Raw genomic sequence first — 20,548 nt, 5'->3', positions numbered from 1 at the left:
GAGGAGCGCGTCCATGCCGGAGCCCCGCAGCTGCGAGGGAGGAAGCGGCGCGGGGGCCGCTGGGGGCGATGGCGGCCGGGCGGGCCGTGTCCCCGCCCCGCGGCGCTCTCCCCGCACCCGCCCGCCCTCCGCCGCCGCTGCTGCCATTGGGAGCCGAGCCGCGCCGAGCCGAGCCCAGGCAGCCGCCGGTCCCGCTCTTCCGCCATCGCCATGAGCTTCTTGTTGTGAGTAGCCGCGGCGTGTGGGGGGGTCCTTTCCTCTTGCTCTGCGCGGTCTCGTCGGGCAGGATAGGGCAGGGCAGCACAGCCCGCCGAGCGGCCGCGGCCGCCGCCCGCCCTCCCGCTCGCTCCGCTGCCCGCCGCTCCCCGCCGGCCTGGCGCCCACTCTGTCCGCTCCCCGCTCTCTCCCTTTGTGCCCCGGCCCCCCGGCGGCCCCGGGAGTAGCAGGCAGGGAGCGGCGGGGCCGCCGCCGCCGCGCCGTGAGGGCGTTTGGAGGGCGGGCGAGCGAGCGAGCCGGGCTTCCCCTTCCCGTGCGGCTTCCCCTTACGGATACGAGTTTGAAAACAGCCACGGATCACCAGCCCCGGGCACCTCCCCGGCGGAGGGGTGTCGCTGGGTAGGCGAGAGCGGGCTTAGGGCCAAACACCCACCCCAGCGGTCTCCCGGAGGTTTTATGATATTTTTATGCGGGTTTCTCGTTTCTGGCGGGCAGAGGATGGTGCCGTAGCGTGGTGTGGCGCAGCTGGGTCAGGAGCTGGCGTGTGGAAGTGAGCCCCGGTGCAGGTGATGGGGCGGCCCGGGCTCCCGGGCTGGGGGAGCCCCGGTCGGGACCTGGCCGGGCTTTACTGCGGCAGGAAAAAGGCAAAAAGCTCCCTCGGGAGTCGGGGGCGACACAGGTGCGAGCAGAGCCCCACTTCTTGAAATCTTGCTTCGTGGGCAAGAACCGAATGAACTTTGGTCCCTCCCCTTGGAAACAAAGACGAGGTACTTGTGACAATTAACATAAACCGGTTCAGTGACCTATTAATTAAGGCGAAGATGCGCTCTAGGGAAAGAAGGGCGATCGAGGCGGCCGAAAAAGGCACCCCGGAAGAGCTAAGCTCCATTAGGGCCTTGTCTCCGCTGAGTGTTCCCGCACACTCCGGCTTCCCTGGGACTGCTGCCGGAATATTTGCCTGTTCTTAGAGGCTTACATTGATAACCAGCAGATGTAAACGTGGCCTGGGCTTAGAGAAGAGACTTTATCTAGAAGAGACTTTATCTCAGAGCTGGAGTGCCCTAGTAAGTTGTGTTCTCATGGAAACAAATAGCCCTGGCGCTGGCTTCCTCCTCAGTCCCTGCCTTGTGTTTATCTTTCAACTCTGCCGTCCCCATCCCGCTGGCCTGTCGTGCTCCCGGAGGGATTCCGGGAGCCACCGACGGGAGGTGGGTGCAGATGATTGTCCGTGCATGGAGGCGCCGTGCTCCTAATGAGGAGCCCAGCTGTCCCTCTCCTTCGTAATTCTCAGCTGCCACGGTGGATGGAGAAAGGGGGACAGGATTTCGAGTGTCCTGGGAGTCTGGTTTGCAAATTAGAGAGCCTCTCTCTCCGTGGCATTTGGCTAACTGAGAATGGAAAAGCATGAAACCCTCCACCCTCTGTCACAGGCAATAATGAGATGGTTTCTTCTTTTTTCAGACCTTTTTTTCTGAAACCTAGGATAGCAAACCTTTATCCCCTCCTCCATTGTTCCAAGTTATCCTTGTGGATGAAACATAGAAATGGAGACTGGAGTTAGTGCGTGGCAAAGCTAGAAATGTTGGCAAATTTGCCTCAGCTGTTGTTGGCAGACTGCTGTAGATTGCACCTAATTTGCTCATTTGCAATCTAGAAATGGGTTAAAAAAAAAAAAAAAGTTGAAAATATGCCTGCTAGGCCTCGAGGTGACCAGGGAAACTTTGTGATGCTGACATGAAGTTTTGGTGGGGTTTTTTTTCATTGGTTGGCTTTTTTTTTTTAGGGATCCAGAAAGTTAGCATGACCTTTTGTCAGACTGGAGTTTTGGCTTGATAAGAGTTACTCCAAGATAGCGCGTGGATGTCTGCAGCTTTATTGATAATGCCAGCTTGCATTTTGAGTTGCAACCCCCCCCCCCCCCCCACATATGCACGATACTTGTAGCATAGTCTTTCTCAGTACTTTTTCACCCCGTTGTCACTGGCGAGGAGGTGCCAGCAGTGTTTGTTCCCTGCCTCGGTGGCACTGCTGTCCTTCAGCGGGCTGATCACAGTTTGGGGCTGGCTGTGAGGGTTGGATTGTCCTTGTGCAGCAGCGAGGTTTCCTGTGTGGCAGCGAACCTGTGGCACAGGTTTCTCGTTCGGCTCGGGGCTGCAGCCTGTCAGTGTGACAGCCAGCACGGTGACAAAGCTGCGCTCTCCCGCAGGCTTCCCCGCTGTCCAAGAACAGGGGGATTGTGCTGGGATAACGCAGCGTGCGTGGGGCCCCCCTTGTCCGCTGACAAATCCCTGCCTATTCTTCCCTGTTGCTAGGGCCAGTGATATATAAAGCTACATGGGGGGGGAAGAATAAAATCAAGGGGAGCCATTGTTTTCTCTGCTTATGGGGAACACTATAAAAAGACTGTCTTGTGAGGCGAGTCACTGAATTAATACAACTGGGGTTTGACAGCAATTGTTATTTTCAGAGCCGCGGTTTTCTCTGTCTGATCTGTTTCTTCCTTTCTGAAAAGACTTTGTAAACCTCTCCAGCAGCTGAATAAGTTATCCCGAGTCTTTAAAAATAAATTAAAAATGGGACTTGGACTAGAAAATATATCCAGTTCCAAAAAACCTCTGCTTGGTGAGTTCTCTCTAAAAGGAAATTACAGCATAGTTGCAGGTAGCTTACATCTCCAAGGAAAAAAAAATTAAAGATAGTTCTGGTGGGCGTGCCATATGGTAACATGCTTGTGTTATCTTCTGGTGGCAAGACTTACATAAAAAAGGAAGCTAGATGAAAACCATTTATTTATAAAAGGAAAAGATTCAGATTTATTATTGAAGTTCTGAAATTGTCTTTTCTTTAAAAAAACCCCACAGAGCCCCCATCTTTGGATTAGTGAATCCCTCCCTGAGGTTTCCAGCACAGGGTTTTTTAATCAAGAGATTGATTTAAGTAGTTGTTGCCTGATCAGCCTTGGAAGGACGAGGAGCTGCTGGAGGTGAGTGGGAGTGAGTGGCTGTTGTTGGGGGCACGTATTTTGGTGAGTGAAGGCCAAGTTAACTTGTAAACCAGACCGGGGCAAGATGTGCTCTTCCTTCACTGCCTTGTTCTACAGCACCGTGGAGCCTGGCAGCTGCTTCTGATGCTCCACATGGTTTGTTGTTTTGTTGTTGTTTTTATTTTAATTGAAACCATACTTGCTGTGTAAATATATGTGTAGAAGGTGTAGTGAGGTAATACCTTTTTTTCCCCCTGACATCTCTTGGAGATAAATACCAAAATCAGAGCTGTTGGGTTTGTTTTGAGATAGTGGGGCCTTCCCAATTCCTCAGGCTGCTGCTGCTCTTGGAGAACATTAGGGCTGTTTGTTTTTGTCCCTTCCTCAGCTTCCCGAGGTGCCAGGTAGCTGCTTCTTGTCCAGCGTGGGCAGTGTAGCATCTGAGTGCTCTGTGAGTGCTCCTTCCTGAGTGCTCCTTCTGTGCTTTGGGAGAGGTGTTTATCTCCTCTCCATCAAGGACTCGCCCAGAGGACCGGTAGGCACTCCTGAACTGAAATTTGCTCATGGAAAAATCAGCGTGTAGGCATTTGCAGACTGTTAGAAATGGGAAATACAGGGGACATCCAGGTATTTCCCCCGCTGTGTTTCAATGTATTTGTTTACTTCAGTTTTGTCGTGAGGAGTGTAAGGCTACAGTGGGATCAGGACAGAAGCTCTCCACACAGGGATGCGTTAACATAAAATCAGCTGCTTGACTGCTGCCCTTACTGCTGTGTCCAGTTCCTGGTGGGGTTTTTCAGTTTTTTTTTTGTTTGTTTGTTGTTGTTTATTGTTTGTTTTGTTTTTTCAAGTACCAGGATTCAGAAGTCTCTCGAGTTTTCCCACAAATAAATTGGAGAGAGAGCTGTAAAGCTATTGCCAGCTTCCCAAGTATTTTTGTTTAAAGCCTTGGTAGCAGTAATTTTGAGTTTCGAGGAAAGCAGAAGTATTCCGTAGCGGTGGGTTTTAAACGGAATCAGCTGTGACAATCAGCTTACAGCCAAGTAAAACGTGGGGTTTAGGGTGTCACATAATGGAGTGCTGCTGCCTTATCAGTGAGCTCGGCGGCAGAGAGCGAGGAAGCTGCTGCCTGGCTTTTATTTCTGCAAGACTGAGTCTGCCTCGGAGTCACAGAGTGTGCAGACCAGTTCGGGCTGGGAGATGTCTGCACTTGGCCTGGCACTTGGAAAAACACCGTTTGGCCCTGCTGCTGTGTTTTGCGAACGCGTAGTAGGTGAAGTGAGTGATAGTCTCTTCTAAATGTTGTTAGATAGCTCCTTCTCAGATAGAAAGATTCGTTTGTAATGGAAAAAATAGCTTAGGAAGAAAGGCATTGTTCAGTGTGAAAGTTGTGTTTACTACAGCGCAGAGATGTCCGGTCTTAATTGCTTCCTAATTGTTTGCTTTTATGCCACGATTGTTTTCCCTTGTTTGTCCTTCCCTCTGTGTGTAAGTGAGCCAATGCCATTAGCTGTTTGCAGGGAGGAGCGGTGCAACGAGGTTTTGGGGGTGATTGATGTGCTGGAGAGTGACTGGCATTTTCATCTTTATCAAACGCCTTTGTCACTTTGTACTTTGCAGACACGGCTTTGGATTTTGGGCCTCTTTGTGGCCACAGTTCCACCTGACACATACATAGTCTTTTTTATCTTGTTTGAAAAAGGATAAAATATTGGAAGCATTTGTCTGCCAGGCAGTGGGTGGCTGGAGGGTTGCAAGAGGCTGACAGAGTGAAGCTGCTTGTTTTTCTTGGAGAAGTAAATAACTGCATTAAATTTGGCCACTTTAATTCTTCCCTCATAAGCAGTAAGGCAGATCTTGCTGCCAGAGCTATCAATAAGCCTGTGACCCACAAATCAGCCTAAATAAACTGCAGGATGTACTTTGTGATGCTTTTAGCATTTGTAAACTAAGCCACTTCCTATTGGAGCCGAGCTACAATGAACTGGCTGCTTGGCTTTTGCTCTGTTTTTGGGTTTTTCTACTCCTTTTAAATACACAGGGAGCCTGTGGGTCATAAATTCAGCTGCTTTTTTATCTATTTGAAGTATAACAATTTCTTTTCACAGACTTGGAAAAATTCCTCCAGCCTTCACATGTCATGACGTGGTATTCTGAGGATCCAGTGCTTTGCTTTGTCATCTATGTACACAGATCCCTCCCAAATGCTTTCCCAGGGCACTGCTGCTTGAATAGATGTTTTGGGGAGGGGATGTGAAAGAAGGGAACGAGATCTGAGGATTTGCATGTATCCATGCAGCTTCAATTGGTTCCTGGAAAATAAGTTTGAAATAACTTGTAATTTCTTAGTGAGCTTAGGTACAAAGCGTGGTGCATCTCTGTTTGCTTCAGGGCTTGGCTTCCCATTTCAAATCTATAGCCTGAGTCAGCAGTCAGTCAGTGCATGGAGAGGAGATGGTAATTTTGTGTGTCAGTCCCACCCTGAGAATTCATCAAGGTTAACAGTAGTTTTTGCCTTGCAAATGTACTTTGGTGCTTCTAAAAGCAGCCCGTGAAAACGAATTCACTCACTCTTCTTGTGTCTTTTTTGTCCCCCCGAAATCCAACTGTGACCTTAGCTGCTTGTTCCAACTTTGCTTCTGGCTTTTTTTTTCTGGTGTGTGAGGACACTTGTGCCTTGCTCACCCTCTCTTCTCTTCCTTGTCCAGTTCACAGCTGATCTTTGGCAGGAATCCATTCCGTTTTGTGCTCTTAAGTACCTGAAGAGATCCAGCTCATGATGTTCCACTTGAGTTTTAGTTGAGGTTTGCTTGGGTTTTTTTGTTGTCGTCTGTCCTTGCACCACTTCATCTTTCAGTGTGGTCACTTGCCTGTGGAGTTAATTGCTTGTGTCCTTGAGATGCTGACGTACAGAATCTTAATCCCTTCCCCACCTGAAGGAGAACATCTTGCAGATAAGGGCTCATAATGCCTGGATTTGTTGTCTTTATCACAAGTCTAATTCCTTTCTTTATGACAAAGGGAACAAATGAGCTTAGGTAAGCTTTGGTAAATTCCTCTTTTGCTGGAAATGGAGACAACTGAGTTTTGATATGGAAATCATTTCAACCCAAGTAATGATTGAGTGGGTTCTCTATTTTGAGCTTAATGAAATAACCTGTATTTTGTTTCAGTAGCTGGTACTTTGTGTTTTTCCCACCTTCAGTAGCACAGGCCTGGTTTTGCTTGAATGGATTAATTGTTTTAGGGACACTGGATCCAGGAATCAGAATGGCGTTATTCTTTTATTTTATGGCCATAAAATACTGCTTTTTCAAATGCTGAGGTGTACCTTTTAGGAAAAACAGCATCTCTAATGTCTCATTGCTAACTTTTGTGGTTGACAGCTCTTCTTAAAATTCCTTGCTGCAATGGGAGTGCAAAAAATAAAAGAGGAAAAGTCTGAATATTTAAATTCATAGCACAGTTCAGCTTACTTTGGGCTCAACTGTCAAATGCTTAAGCTTAAATAACTTCAAAAGAAATGTGGTCCTGTCTATGTAGGAGCAGTCATTCCCTCTCAGATGCTTCAGACCGGGGGATTTTCCTGATAAGATACTTTGGAAGAGATAAGCAAATTTTCCTGAAGATAGTTACCCATGGCACATACAGGATTTTATTAAATGTGAGGGTTGTGTAAGAAATACTTGGGGGTGAGATAATGCAGTGTATTTTTGGAAAGCTCTTAGATTATTCACTGCTGCCTCCTGCCCATTCCGTCTTCCTGTTGTTCTCTGTGTTATTTCTTGCCTCTAGTGAGTGTTAGTTCCTGGATGCAGACCCCATTTTGCCCATAAATCCAAGTGTCAGTGTAACCTTCTATCTCTGCTGGAGATTTTCTGTTGGGAAGTTGCCGAGTATTTGTCCTTTGCCGCGCTCCTGTCCTCAGCCTGTTTTGCCTGGGGGTTACAGTAAAGGGCAGCCTTTTGCAAACTGTTAAACTGACTCTTTCTCCATGAAATTTAGTTAAATTTCTCCTTTAACTGCCTATTCCCTAAGCACATTAAGAGATGGTTCTTTTTATTGTGTTTAAAGGGATTGAAGACTGTCTTAATCTCTTGAGTGAAGCTTTTTTTTTTTTTTTTTTTTTTTTTTTGTTCCTTTAGAAATGCCCTGATGGGATTTCTTAGGTTGTATGACTGGATTTGCTTTGTCATTCATTAAGCATCGGTTTCCAAAAGCACTGATCAGCATTTTGGGAAGCCATCCATGTTCTGAGGCATGTTCTCCAAGCACTATATTTGGTGCACAAGTAAGGATCTACATCATCTAATTTGATGCTAGAGCCAAGCTTTTATTACTGCAATTTATCACCCTCAGCGGGTTGTGGATGGCTTTCTGCAAAGCTCTGCTTCCTACTTGTAAATGTATTTACAGGGTGTGACTGTTAGCAGCAGCTTGGGACGCAGAGGGTGTTGTGTTAGTCATGGGCAGACAGATAATTCAGCTGAACCTCAGGAAATCTGCCAGGCAGGAGCAGCAGCTGGCTGTGGGGAGCAGCAGACACCTTTGGTGTGGGATGCTGCTCCCTGCTCATCACATGGAAGAAGTGCTGGAGTAAGGGAATCACGGGTATCACACATATTTCCTTATGGTTCTTTGATGAGTTGCTCAGTTTTGTACACAGGGAAGGGTAGATTTAAAAAAGAAAAAAGTGGTTGTGCCCACTGAAAGCTATATTAGGTAGATTCCTGCAGTAAAGAGGATTGAACCTTTGTGGAAACTAAACTTGGGAATGTTACTGGGTGAAGTTCTGACTTAAGCTGGAGTTCATGCTGTGCCCTCCCTTTTGAGTGAGCTGATGCTAATTTACAGAAATAAGGGATCCCTGAGAAAGGAGGGGAACATTAGTGGGGAAATTGTGCTGTTTAGCTTGCAGGGAGCTTAATCAGGGGCTGAAATGTCCAAAATAGTGAACTCCATCTCGTAGGATAAAACAAGAGTTGGAGAAGTACTTCATGTTTGCCTTCTTCAAAGCTCCAGCAGCCCATGCTATTAAGCAAGTACTACGTGAATATTAGGATACTAGAAGAAATATATCTAGTTTGGATTGTTCCTTACACTGCCACGAGGTGTGTGTGTATGTACACAGTAAATGTTAATATTGAAATATATGAGGAACCTCAGTCTGATTGAAAGGACCCAACAGAACAGCAAAGACTAGTGCTCACCTTTCTTAAGAAGATCAAGTCTGTTTGTAGTAAGCTTGAAGTTTTGTGGGTGAAAACAGTGTTGTGTTTGCCTCAGTATAGTCACTGGATTCCTGGGAGTGTGCAACAAAATATTTGGGATAATCTTGATTCCTCTGATGCCACAGGATTTCAAATGGCTGTCAGGAGGAGGAGAATGTGCACAGGTAGTTGGGTCTCTGCTGCAAGCTTCTTTGTTGCTAGTTGGGGTGAAAATGTGTTTCAAATTTGGTGGTCTTAAAGCTCTGGGGAAAAGTCTGTGGGAGATTAGGGAGTGGCAGTGCAGTGGCATCCACAGTTTGGGGAGGCTGCAGCTTTAGTGCCACGGAAATGTTCCAGTTCTTGTGCTGTCCCCCTGTTTGCTTGCCTATCCCTGCAAGTCAGGAGGGCACGACTGCCTGGAGAACCTGGATGCAGGCTTTTCTGTGATGGACACTGCTGTTCTTGGCTCTGGCCTGCCCCTCTGTGTTAGTGCTGCAGGGAACAGGGCAGGAGAGGTTGAGTCACTTCCGCAGCCATTGGCTGCCTTGGGAGTAATTTAATTGTGTTTGGAGTGCACAGACAGGGCTCTGGTAGTATCCAGGGAGGGCAACTGTGTCTTGCTTTGTTTATTTTGAGGGTTTTCCAGGAGATGAAAGTGTATTAAATGAATGTGTTGTAAATGAAACAAGGGAATTTATTTTGGTTGTAAGCATAGCAAACTGATGATGATTTCCCGGTCATGGGATGGGGTTCTGGATGCTCGCTTGTTCCTTGCACTGGGAATTGTGGTTGCTTGGGAGAAGGGCTGCATCCAAGTGGGTAAATAGCAGGAACGCCATTGGGTGGAGTTGTAGCACTCACCAGTGCTGTAGCACAACACCTCCCCCTTGTTTACAGGCACTTTGTCAGCCTGCAGACAGAAAAGAGAGGCAGGGGAAGTGTAGGTACCTGGCTGGGCTGGAAAACAGGCTGTGGCCACCTAACATCCTTGTGGGTTTGGCACAATGTGCAGCTGCAGGGGGAGTGAGGGCACAGGGCGCAGCAGAACCACCGCCCTCCAAACACGCTGAGCTTGTCCCCTGCTCCCAGCTCAGCCAGCAGAGGTTTCCCTTCAGGGGTGTTCTGGTGCATGTAAAAGTTGTGCTGGACCAATCCCACGTTGGCTCGAAGTCACTGTGTGTGTGTGTGTGGCTTTAAACTGTGTGTGTACAGCAGAAAAAAAGCATTTTAAGAATGTGGATGTGTAAGGGTTATGTTGGCTTTGACACTGAGGGGTGGTGGCTGGGGCAAGCAAAAGCAAAAACTGTTCCTTAGGGCTACCTTAAATAACTTTCTCATTCCTGCATGTGAATCATCTGATAAACAGCTGCTCTTTTAATGTGTCAGGTCTTGTGTATAGTGGGACCTGTGCTTTTTAAGAGCTGTTCATGAGCTTGAGCCTTTTCCATCTGCCATCCTGTAGGGATGTCCAGTCTTTGAAGACAGCTTTTTTCCCTAGAAGGGGAGGCCAGATTTCAGTCCCCACCTTGATGTGTAGAGAATGAAAAATTTCATGGAAACACTGATTTCCCTGTCAGTACTCCGGTGGAAGGAGGAAATACCACACCCCTTTTGAGAAGCATCTTCAGGTTCAAAAACCTCCAGAAAATTACAGTTACTCTGTGGTGTAGCTAATAAACAATGAGCCCCATGTGTTCTGTTCCTATAGGAATGACTATGTGTCTGGGGAAGTTTTTCAGTTTGGTGCCAATGATTCCTCCTTAAACCAAAACAAAAGCTCTAGGCCTGGAATTGCTTTCAAACCATTGCCTGACACTCTGGGAGAGCAACTGTGTTGTGTAAGGAGTTGGCAGCTCCTAGCTGCTTCCCAGAGCTGCTGCATGGAATGCATGCTGAATTCTTGCCTTGCTTTTGTTACCTGCAGATTCAAGTGGCTGGACTTAGGCTTCCTGCAGTGAATGACAATTGGATTGGAAAAAGTTGACTTTTTGGTGCTGTAAGAACTGAAGGAAGCAACGCTTTGCCCTCGCACTGTCTCTCTTCAGAACAGAAATGTTGTGACTATTCAGTTTTATAGATAACAGTGCTCAAGTTCAGTCTCATCAGTGCAGATTTTGAATGTGTTCAGCTTAATTTTACCTGCTGTCCTTCTGATGCTGTGGTTCTCATAGGGAAAAGGTGTTTGAAGGCTGCACCTATTGATTGCATTGTCAAAAAGTAGCTCGAGCTTTTAGTTTCTATGTAGATGTGTTGGCTGGTGGAAACAAACCGCTCTCACTCCAATGTTTCTATTCTTAGCAGGATGTTATCATTTGAAGGCCTGTATTATTGTTTAAAGGCTGGAAATGTTTGGTTTTCTGGAATTTGGGTCTTGTCTTGGAGTGTTTCTGTGTTTAAAAAGAGGCATGGCGGGAGAATGGAGACAAAGAAGTGCACAGCTAAAACTTGGGGGCTTCTCTGATAAACTCACTGGTTAGCCTGTGGCAGTGTGTTGCCTAAACTTACCTGGTTTAATTCAGGTTTCCCCAAATCTGCGGCAGACTTGGTGGAAATGGTTAAAAATCCCTGCTGAAGGAGTCTGTGGACAAATGGTTGGGAGTGAGGAGGTTTAAGCTAGGCCAGCCCAAGGGCTTCTCCTGGGAGCAGTTCTGGCAAGTTTATCGTAGCTGAGGCTGGGTATTGAAGGTGCTTTGAGCACAGAACGTCTGCCAGTGCTGCCTTTGAAGCTGAGATGAGCTGTTTGAGGCAGTGTGGGGTGAGCAGAACACCTCACATTTTGCCTTTCTTCTGGAAACATCCTCTTACCATGCTGAGACAGAGAGCCTGCAGAAGGTGCATCACAAAGCCCACCCACCCCCTGCCAGCAGATGAGTGGCTCAAGTTGCAGCTTTGGAGGAAATGTGGTGCTCTCGCTGGTGACGTGGCTGCGTGGGCTCCTGCTGGTGGGAAGGGCTTGCCAGCCCTGCACACAGCCTCAGCCACAGCTCGTCATTCAGTGCCGGGCCCAGCTGCAGCTGGCACTGCTGGGGCTGCAGATCCCTGCAGGAATAGAAGGGAGAAATCACTTGTTAGGAGCAGTCCATGTGGCAGGGAAGGGAGCAAAGCGCCCTTGGAATACCTTGAGGAGTCCCTTCTTGAGAGGCTGCATATTGGTTGTGGCACGTTGTGGGGATGGTGCAACCTGCTCCATGTTTCATAGCCTCCTTATGTCCAAGGAAAATGGCATCCTCACCAGTTTCTCTGTCCCCTCTCACTTCTGTGTTAAGATGAAGGAGAGCTCAGAGACTCTTAACAAGAAAAGGCAGGTGCTGCCTACTGTCCTAAAGCATTTGAAAACCCCTACAGAGCTGGCTGATTCCATGATGGAATGTGGCTGAAAATAGAATGTCACATGTGACCCAGGCGTGGATGATGTGTGTGTGTTGTTGGCCAACAGGCAGAACTCTTTAATTTTAAACTTTTTTCACCAATTGCTCAAGAGGTTGAGGAAATAGACCTGAGTCAAGACAACTTTCTCAATCTGCCACGTCAAACAGATCGGCATAATAAGAAAAAGTAATTTTTTTCTTGTTAAATAGTAGGAGAGCTTCTGGACTAATAAGGTAATTGGAGTACTGTTTAGTAATGCAATATTTTTAACCAAACTTTCCAAGAAAAACCACATCCTGTCAAGATGGAGGCTGCATTAGGGTGTCCCTGAGTTGTGTCTAAGGGAGTGTGTTAACTGGCTTGGGTGAACTACATAAATGTATGAAATTCTGATAATTTATTGCCAAAATTGCAGGTATTTCCATAGCACGTGACAACTACCAGCCTGCAGTTACCCTAATGGCTTTTCCTTTTGGATGCCTGCCTGCCTTGACTGTGAGACCATTTCCTGCTGGCTTAGGGTGCCTGTGCTGCATTGGAGAAGCAGGGATCAGAAAGGTGTTGGAGGCAAAGATGGAAGGACTCCCTTAGAGCAGTACTTCTTTCTGTTGCTACAGCCTTTGGCAGCTTATGGGAAGAATCCCCCTGTATCTGGGAAGGGGGAGCAGGGATTAAATGCTACCTGAAGCTTTTTCCAACATGTTGAATTTTCTACTTCCTTGATTGTGGATCTGTGCAGGGTGTTCAGCAGATCTGCAGTGACTTGGTTTGTTGGCTGGCAGACTCACAGGCTGGGGTGGGTACAGTGAATTCCTACCCAGAATGTCTGAACAAACTACTTGCCTAGGGAATTCCTTCACCATGCTTTCTTTGTGCCCTACTCCCAAACCCTCGTTCCTTTGTTGGGCTTACTCTTAGTGCTAAAATACAAACAATAATTGCTTGGGTTAGTTATTTCATAACCTTTTCCAGGTTGTATTTAGCTCGTGCTGGGTTCCTTCTGCTTATGCTGACACATGGAAAGACAGTGATCCCAGTCTTTTCTGCTCTCCAGATGTTTTAGGTTGTATTTTCACTCCTCATGTTGGCCAAGTACCTCTGAAGTGACTTTGTTCCTGAAAAGACAGTAATTGGGTTTAAGTAAAGTAGTCAGTCAAGAGATTTGGGGTTTTTGTTCCTTGGGTTTTTGTTAGTTTCTTCTTTGTTCAGAGCTGGTTTGAGTCTGTTCTGGCACCACATGCAGATGGCTGGAGGGGTGAGAGGTGACAGCAACTCCCTGAGCCACAGAAGCTTCTCACTCCCACTGGGAGGCAATTATTTAATTCGGGATTTGTGTCTGGTATCCTGGCTTAGGGTGAGGTGCAGATGCCTGGGAGCAGCCAGAAGTGTCCTGTAACAGAACAGACGGGAGCAGGACGTTCCCTCCTTGTCCTTCTGGCTCCTGGTTGCATTTAGCTGCAGGCTGTGCTGCTGTTGCTGGGGTGTCCATGGCAATGCTCATGACTGTGCAGCTCTACCATCCCAGGATCCCTGGAATTCCAGCCAAGCCCTTCTTCACAGCCCCCAGGAGCCAGGATTTCTTCAGAGGCCTGTGGGAAGGGGACGATGCTGCTGTTCCTTTGGAGCCCAGAGAGTCAGAGCAGCTCTGGGACCATGGAACAGAATCCCAGGATGGTTTGTGTTAAGAGTGACCTCAAAGCCCATCTTGTTCCAAATCCCTGCCAGGCCCAGGGACCTTCCCCTAGCCCAGGTGGCTCCAAACCCCCTCCAGCCTAGCCTTGGACACTTCCAGGGATCCAGGGGCAGGCAAAGCTTCTCTGGGCATCCTGTGCCGGGACCTCAAATGAAGAGAGACAGCCCTTGCACCCCACCAGTAAAAAATTCTGTTTGGTCCTTAGAGAGATGGTGAAACATTGGCCAAGTTTTTATATCAAGGAATGAGATCTGGATAGTGTTTGTGATGAGAATTCTGCTGTGTGGGTTTCGCAGCTTTCCACTTGCATTGGAATTCAGAGCTCAGTTTGCCCATTCTGACAGAACTCTTCTCTCAGCTCATACATGAAAATACTCAGAAATACTGACTCATTTGACACTTCCCTGCAAATATTTAATTCTACATGTTGTATTTCTGACATGTTAGGGGCTTGTGTGCCATCCAGGCTCACTGCCATGGTTTAAAATTCAAACGTCTAAACCTTTTTCCTAAGCCAGTCCATGTTCTTCCAAACAAAATTTTAGGTAAGGAAGTGATTAGGTCAGAAAATGGTTTCAAACAAGTCAGAATCCCTGCTAGGTGAGCATCCCAGTTGTTGGTAAATACCCTGTTGCAACGTGAAAATACGTGAGTGGGTAAAGTATTTCATGTTAATCCTGTCCTTACCTGGGACTAGTGTGCTTGTTTCCTTTTTGCTTCCTGTTCCAAAAGGTCTCTAAAGATTTCCCCTCTCTCTTGCAGTGGCAGTCGCTCTTCCAAGACCTTCAAACCAAAGAAGAATATTCCTGAGGGGTCCCACCAGTACGAGCTGCTCAAACATGCCGAGGCCACGCTGGGGAGCGGCAACCTGCGCATGGCCGTGATGCTTCCAGAGGGGGAGGACCTCAATGAGTGGGTGGCAGTTAACAGTGAGTCACTGGCCTTCTCTTCATCACAGGGCTGTTGGAAGTGGGCTGACACTTGGGGCAGGACAGCTGTGTGTCCCTGTCTGTTCCTGGAGAAAAGGGGAGTTGGGGGGCCTTGCTTTCTACAACTTCCTGACAGGAGGGTGCAGCCAGGTGGGGCTTTGCTCCCAGGGAACAGGGGCAAGGTGACTGGAAACAGCCTCAAGGTTCAGGTTGGATGTCCAGAAGAATTTCTTCATGGAAAACATTGTCAAGCGTTGGAGGAGTTGGAGTCCCCATCCCTGGAGATGTCCAGGGAACAGCTAGACATGGCTGTCAGAAGGTGAGGATCAGCCACAGCTTGGACTTGATGATCTCAGAGGTCTTTTTCCAGCCTGAGTGGGTCTGTGGTTCTGATGGGGTCTGTAATTTTCCTGAAGGTAGTTCCTTTAGTTCCTACCAAGTTTTGAGCCTTTGCTCTGGTAAGTCTCTGATGTCATTCTTTTAACTTCCTCTAAAGCTGTTTGTCCAAACTCTGTGCTTTCAGGCCAAACAATGATGCCTAAATTAGTGTTTTCTGATTGCTTGACCTTGTTTTCTCCTCCTCTTCCCTCTCCCTGCTGCATAGATTTTGCCCTCTGCTCCTAAAGAATGGAGTATCCCTTTGCACTGTGCACTTTTGGCTGCCACAAGCTCTGGGCCCTGTGTGGGTGTTTGCTCATCTTTTGCCTCTCAGGCTTGATGTGCTCCAGTGGTGGTACAGGATTGATTGTGCACTGCAGTAGAAATTATTGCTTGATTTAAATGTTCTCCAATTGTTTCTGTGGTTCTGCCTTTTTTCTTCTTGCTCTTTGAGATGTTTGGGAAGTGAAACTGTTCCACTGACTCTCACCTTCCTGTTCCCAGCCCATCATGCAGTGCTCTGGTGCTCCACTTGCCACTGCTTCCAGGGCAGGCTGGAATTGCTGATACCATCCTTTGCAAAACTTAATTCACACTGCATTGCAAAACTAGACTAGAGAAAAAAGCCAGCCCACTTGTGTGAGTAAGCATTGCTCAAGATGCCTCATGTATTGCTGGCATCCTTCCCTTTTGGTGGTTCCTGCACTCTGTGTGTCTGCTTTCCTGCATGGCAGCAGTTTCCTCCCTTCCCGAGTGACTTAACTGCTGAACTAGCTGGAGTGCAATTAGTGTAATTAGTGAGCTGGTGAGGGGCTCCCTTCCCTCAGCATCCCTGCACCATGCCAGGCTCCAGCAGTAGCTGTGAGCTCCATCTGCTCACAGAGGGGTCTCATCAGGAGAAAAAATGTGTCACTTCAAGTCATTGCTTTTGCCCTTCTTGACCCCGAGAGCCAAAAACAAACATGCTCTGCCCTGCTGCTGCTTCTTGCTCTGCTCTCAACCTGACTGGTGTCTTAGGGAATGACTTGATGGGCATGTGGATTTTGAGACTTCCACATGTAGGATTTGCCATAATCAGGCATTCTGTGGGAGCCTGTGTGGGTTTTCTGAACATGCTTGCCTCAAAGCATGCAGTGGGCTGTGGTTTCTGCTGGGAGCAGGGAATAGAAACTTAATTAACAGTTCCTGTGGGCACTGGAAAAGCCAGGGCTGATGTCCTGCATCTGCTGAGCAGTAGCTGTGACTTGCTCCAGTGACATTTGCCTAATCTTGGCTGTTTATCCTCTGGAAAATACCTGTAGATAAAGTGGGTTTTAGAAGCTGATTGCAGTGATCACAGTTCCTTGTGACAGGATGAAAAAGAACTTTCTTCTCTAAGAGTTTGGAGTAATTAACTGAAAGAGTAACTATAACTGCAGGGTTAGATGGGCTATTAGGAAGAAATCCTTCCGTGTGAGGGTGGAGAGGCCCTGGCACAGGTTGTCCAGAGAAGCTGTGGCTGCCCTATCCCTGGAAGTGTCCAAGGCCAGGTTGGACAGGGCTTGGAGCCATCTGAGATAGCAGGAGGTGTCCCTGCCCACGGCAGGGGTGGAACTGGATGGTCCTTAAATTGCCTTCCCACCCGAAGTAGTCTGGGGTTGTATGAGATGTTTTTGGGAAAGCTGGGCCTTGGGAATACAAAGCCTGAGGGAAGGCACTGTCACCTAATGAGTACCTGCTCTCTCTAGTTGGAAAGCTTATGCTGGAAATCTTTCATGGATTCCACACTTGCCAGTAGAATTTGGGATTGTAATAAAATACACCAAACTTTCAGGAAAGGAAATGACAAGGTTTTCTCCTTTATTTTTTGTCTTCCAACTGAAGATTTTGCTGCAGTGAACAATTAAATAGTTCTTGCTGGATGCTATTCCAGAAAGTCAGTGGTTGCATTCTGCATCTCTTTTATAATGGATCTTAAAAAAGCCACAACAACGGAGTTTTTTCCCAAAAACCATTCCAGAAGCTGTGCTTTACCGCCTGGGCTGTAGGAATCTTGTGCTGCAGAGTGCTAACAGGTGGTTTCCATGCTTTCCAGCTGTTGACTTCTTCAACCAGATCAACATGCTCTATGGAACCATCACGGACTTCTGCACAGAGGAAAGCTGCCCTGTCATGTCTGCTGGCCCCAAGTAAGAATGTTTTTCTCACACACTGGTGACTGGGGGCACTTGTTGAGATGATTTTTCATGTAAAAGCTTGAGACCAGCTGAGAGGAGTGCCAGGGTTGGGTGGCAAGGGTGTGAAAGAGAAGAAGGATTTGAATGTCTATTAAGTGGGTGGGAAATAGCAAGTTGATATTTTTTGGTCTGTGTTCATATTTGTTTGGTGTTTGTTTTTTTCCTTTAACCTGGGAAGTAAATTAATTATCAAAATTATTTTTCCCCGTTTTTATTTTTCTGAAACATTAATGAGAGCTTCTTAAATGAAGATTTAAAGGTTTTATATGCAGGCATTCCATTGGGGCTTACCAAAATGTTCCTCGTAGGTATTGTAGAAATAGTAGATGCCTGAATAAGAATCCCTGTGCCCTTCTTGGATTTTTGCTTATGCTTTTGTTGAGACATCCAGTGTTTCTGCTTTTTCCTACTCTCATTCAGTTTGTTGTTTTGCTCTGGCACCAGAGCAAAATCCTGGCATTTCAGCTAAGTGTTGATCTTTTTCCTACATGAATACCACTTAAATCTTGGTATTGGAGCATTACTAGGTAGTGAGAAATCCTGCTTTTTCATAAATCCAGACAAATGGTCCATTTGATGTGTCTGGGATGTTTGCATGTTTTCTTGCATACAGTTTTAAAATGCTTTCAGACCCTGTGATTTGTTGCTGTTAGAAAAATGTGGGGTTTTTTGTCCCGTTGTGAGCAGCACCTTCATAATCCGTCATCAAATTTGTTTATGGTGAATATATTCTCCCAGCAGTTGTTCTGACAAAACCAAATTTGCTAAACAAATTGAGAGGACAGATTTATCAGCTAAGCTTGCATAAAACCTCATGTATGATCTGTAGCATACAAACCCTGTGGTTCACCCGGGAGCTGGTGTTGTCACACTCCCCGTGTTGGGTGTGCTGGGGTTTTTAGCACCATCTTTCCAAGGTGATGCACCATGTGCAGGCCCATCAGGAGTGGCTCCCTGGTGCTCAAGGCCACCTTGTCTCACCCCAGGTACGAGTACCACTGGGCAGATGGCACCAACATCAAGAAGCCCATCAAGTGCTCCGCACCCAAGTACATCGATTACCTGATGACCTGGGTCCAGGACCAGCTGGATGATGAAACGCTCTTTCCTTCCAAAATAGGTGAGGGGGTAACTGCAGCTGAGCAGGGCACTCGGGTTACACCTGCACAGGGACACTCCAGGGGTGAAAGGTCTTATCAGTGCTTGATGTGTGGAGCAGGTTTGGGAGGTTACATTATCTGTCTGCACACACTTATCTTTAAAGGTGTGTTATAATGCATGAACTCTGACCCATCTGTTAGTGCTCCTAATAAACACCTGTCACAGTTCTGGGTGCAGAAGTATATCTGGTGTTATATTCATTTTGTTTAGAAATAACATCAGAGGGTCTCAGACCCTTCTAACCAGTAACTGGCAGCTTTTTGTCACAGAAGGGATATCTGGTTGTCATGACAAACTTTCAGGCCTTATCTCCAAAGAAGCTGAATTGCAGGTTTGATCTTAAGTTGATTTATTTTTGCTTGGTTTTCTTGAAGTGAAGATAAAAAATAGATGTTTTAAAGAGGCTTTCTTCTGAAAAGCAGGAGGGAAATAATGACCAACCAACAGTTTGGGAAAGATAACAGGGTGGGGGGGATCTTTTAGTTGCCTTAACTTTGCAAATAGTTTCTGAGGCTTTAGACACGTTTTCATTAAGCTTCTTTAGACAAAACCCTGCCTTCAGGGAGAGATTCAGAGGCTGCAAAATAAGCAGCTAAGTATGAACTTCCCGTGTGCTGCAGCAGGCAGAGGAGGAAATGCCATGTGCATGTGTGCAGGGCAGGCTGCAGCAGGAGCATGAGAACATTGATGGTGGGACCTGCAAGCTCTGGGGAGGTCCTGACTGGCCCCAGAGCATCCAGAGCCTCTGGCCTTCAGGCAGGACTTGGGGACAGACTGCAGGAGAGCTAAGCTGACTGGGGAGACTGGTAGGTGAGGAGGAGCTAGGCAAGTTTCCTCTTTTCAGAGGGTTGATACAGATCTTTTTTTAGCCTGCGGAACTGAAGAGTTCATGGCTCCCAGCAGCCACCTGCCATTTTACAGCCGGTTGCAGTAAAACCTGTGCAGTGACAAAGGTCTGCTGTTGGAACTGATTCCATCTGCCCTGGCCTGTAGTGGCTTTCACAGCAGACAAACATGCCTGGCAGTTGGAGAATAAGCCCTCTGTTTCATTCTCCCCAGGCGTACCATTCCCAAAGAACTTCATGTCAGTGGCCAAGACAATTCTCAAGCGTCTGTTCAGAGTTTACGCCCACATCTACCACCAGCACTTCGACCCGGTGATCCAGCTGCAGGAGGAGGCACACCTTAACACTTCTTTCAAGCACTTTATATTCTTTGTTCAGGTAAGGACATGGCAAATGGTGTTCTCCCTTCCAAGCTACATTATCCCCCTTCCCTTGTGCAAAAAAAAATCGGCATCTTCTTAGGTTCCCTTCCTTTAAGAAGCTTCGGGCAGTGGAATACTTGGGGTCAGCGAGTGGCAGATGGGCAGGGGAGCATGCAGTGGCCAAGCCTGGGCTTGGACGGCTGAGTGCCAGATGAACTCTGGCTAATGAGGCTTCTCACCTCAGCTGTACCCACAGAACTCTCTGTGTTTTTCTCCTCATCCCTGTTCCAGGAATTCAACCTTATTGATAGAAGAGAACTTGCACCACTTCAAGAACTGATTGAAAAACTCACCTCCAAGGACAGATAAAAGGAAGAGGACTTCTTGGAGTCACTTGTTTCTTTAAGCGAGCGTGTGGTATTTGTTTTTTGTTAATTGTTTTTTTTTTTTTAAAAAACAACAAAACAACCCCCCTGTGCTGTTACCAGTGACAGCTGAGATCTACTTTTCTGTGCTTTTATTAGGGGAAATCTTTTCTCTGTTAGTGATATGTGGTAAATAGCTTTTTTTTTAATTAATATTATTTTACTGTTGTTATTCATTGTGGAATTTCTAGCAGGTGCTGAGTGTTTATTAAGGAAACGTGCTTGGTTGGGGGATTGACTCTGCTGGTGGATGGGTTCTTGTGTTGTGTCAGTGGTAGCCCATTCTCATGAAGTCCCTGGAAGACTTGCTTACATTCTCTAAGTGCCTTGGCAGACTCACTTCTGAGGTGCAAAGCACATACAATACTGAACATTGCTGGAAACAGAAAACATGTACTAACACCCAGACACTTACTGAAATTTGTTTTAAAAATATATATCTATGCTTACACTAGGGAAAAAAAAAAAGCCATAACTTGCTGAAATCAATGATCTCCAGCTTTTAATACAAATACTTGTCTTATTTTTTTAGAGATGAATATAGAATTTTTCAAAGCTAGATTACTTCTTAGGAAGAAAAGCAAAGTGCTCGCTAAAGTGAAATAGTGAAGGTGGTGTCAAAATTACACAGGCCTTGTGCTTAGCAAGCAGTTCCATGCCTGTGCCATGGCACTTGGCACAGCTGCTTTTATTTTCTTAGCAGGAGAGCATCAGTTGGGTCAGCCAGCTTGTTAAGTTCCCTTAGCAGTTGCCAAATGAAC

General features: G+C 46.8%; 1 protein-coding gene across 1 annotated transcript; it reads left to right on the top strand.

Moving 5' to 3' along the window:
- Positions 1 to 139: 139 nt before the first annotated feature.
- On the top strand, positions 140 to 19,809 carry MOB1B (MOB kinase activator 1B). Its single transcript, XM_063156927.1, has 6 exons — positions 140 to 224; positions 14,234 to 14,400; positions 16,853 to 16,946; positions 17,981 to 18,114; positions 19,215 to 19,378; positions 19,654 to 19,809. The coding sequence occupies exons 1-6, from the start codon at positions 211 to 213 to the stop codon at positions 19,729 to 19,731; spliced, it is 651 nt and encodes a 216-aa protein (XP_063012997.1). The 5' UTR covers positions 140 to 210; the 3' UTR covers positions 19,732 to 19,809.
- The last annotated feature ends 739 nt before the right edge of the window (positions 19,810 to 20,548 follow it).

Source organism: Melospiza melodia, chromosome 5 (assembly GCF_035770615.1).
Source record: "Melospiza melodia melodia isolate bMelMel2 chromosome 5, bMelMel2.pri, whole genome shotgun sequence".
Lineage (NCBI taxonomy): Eukaryota > Metazoa > Chordata > Aves > Passeriformes > Passerellidae > Melospiza > Melospiza melodia.
Note: the sequence above shows the minus strand (reverse complement) of the source record. Positions and strands in the feature narration are given on the sequence as shown.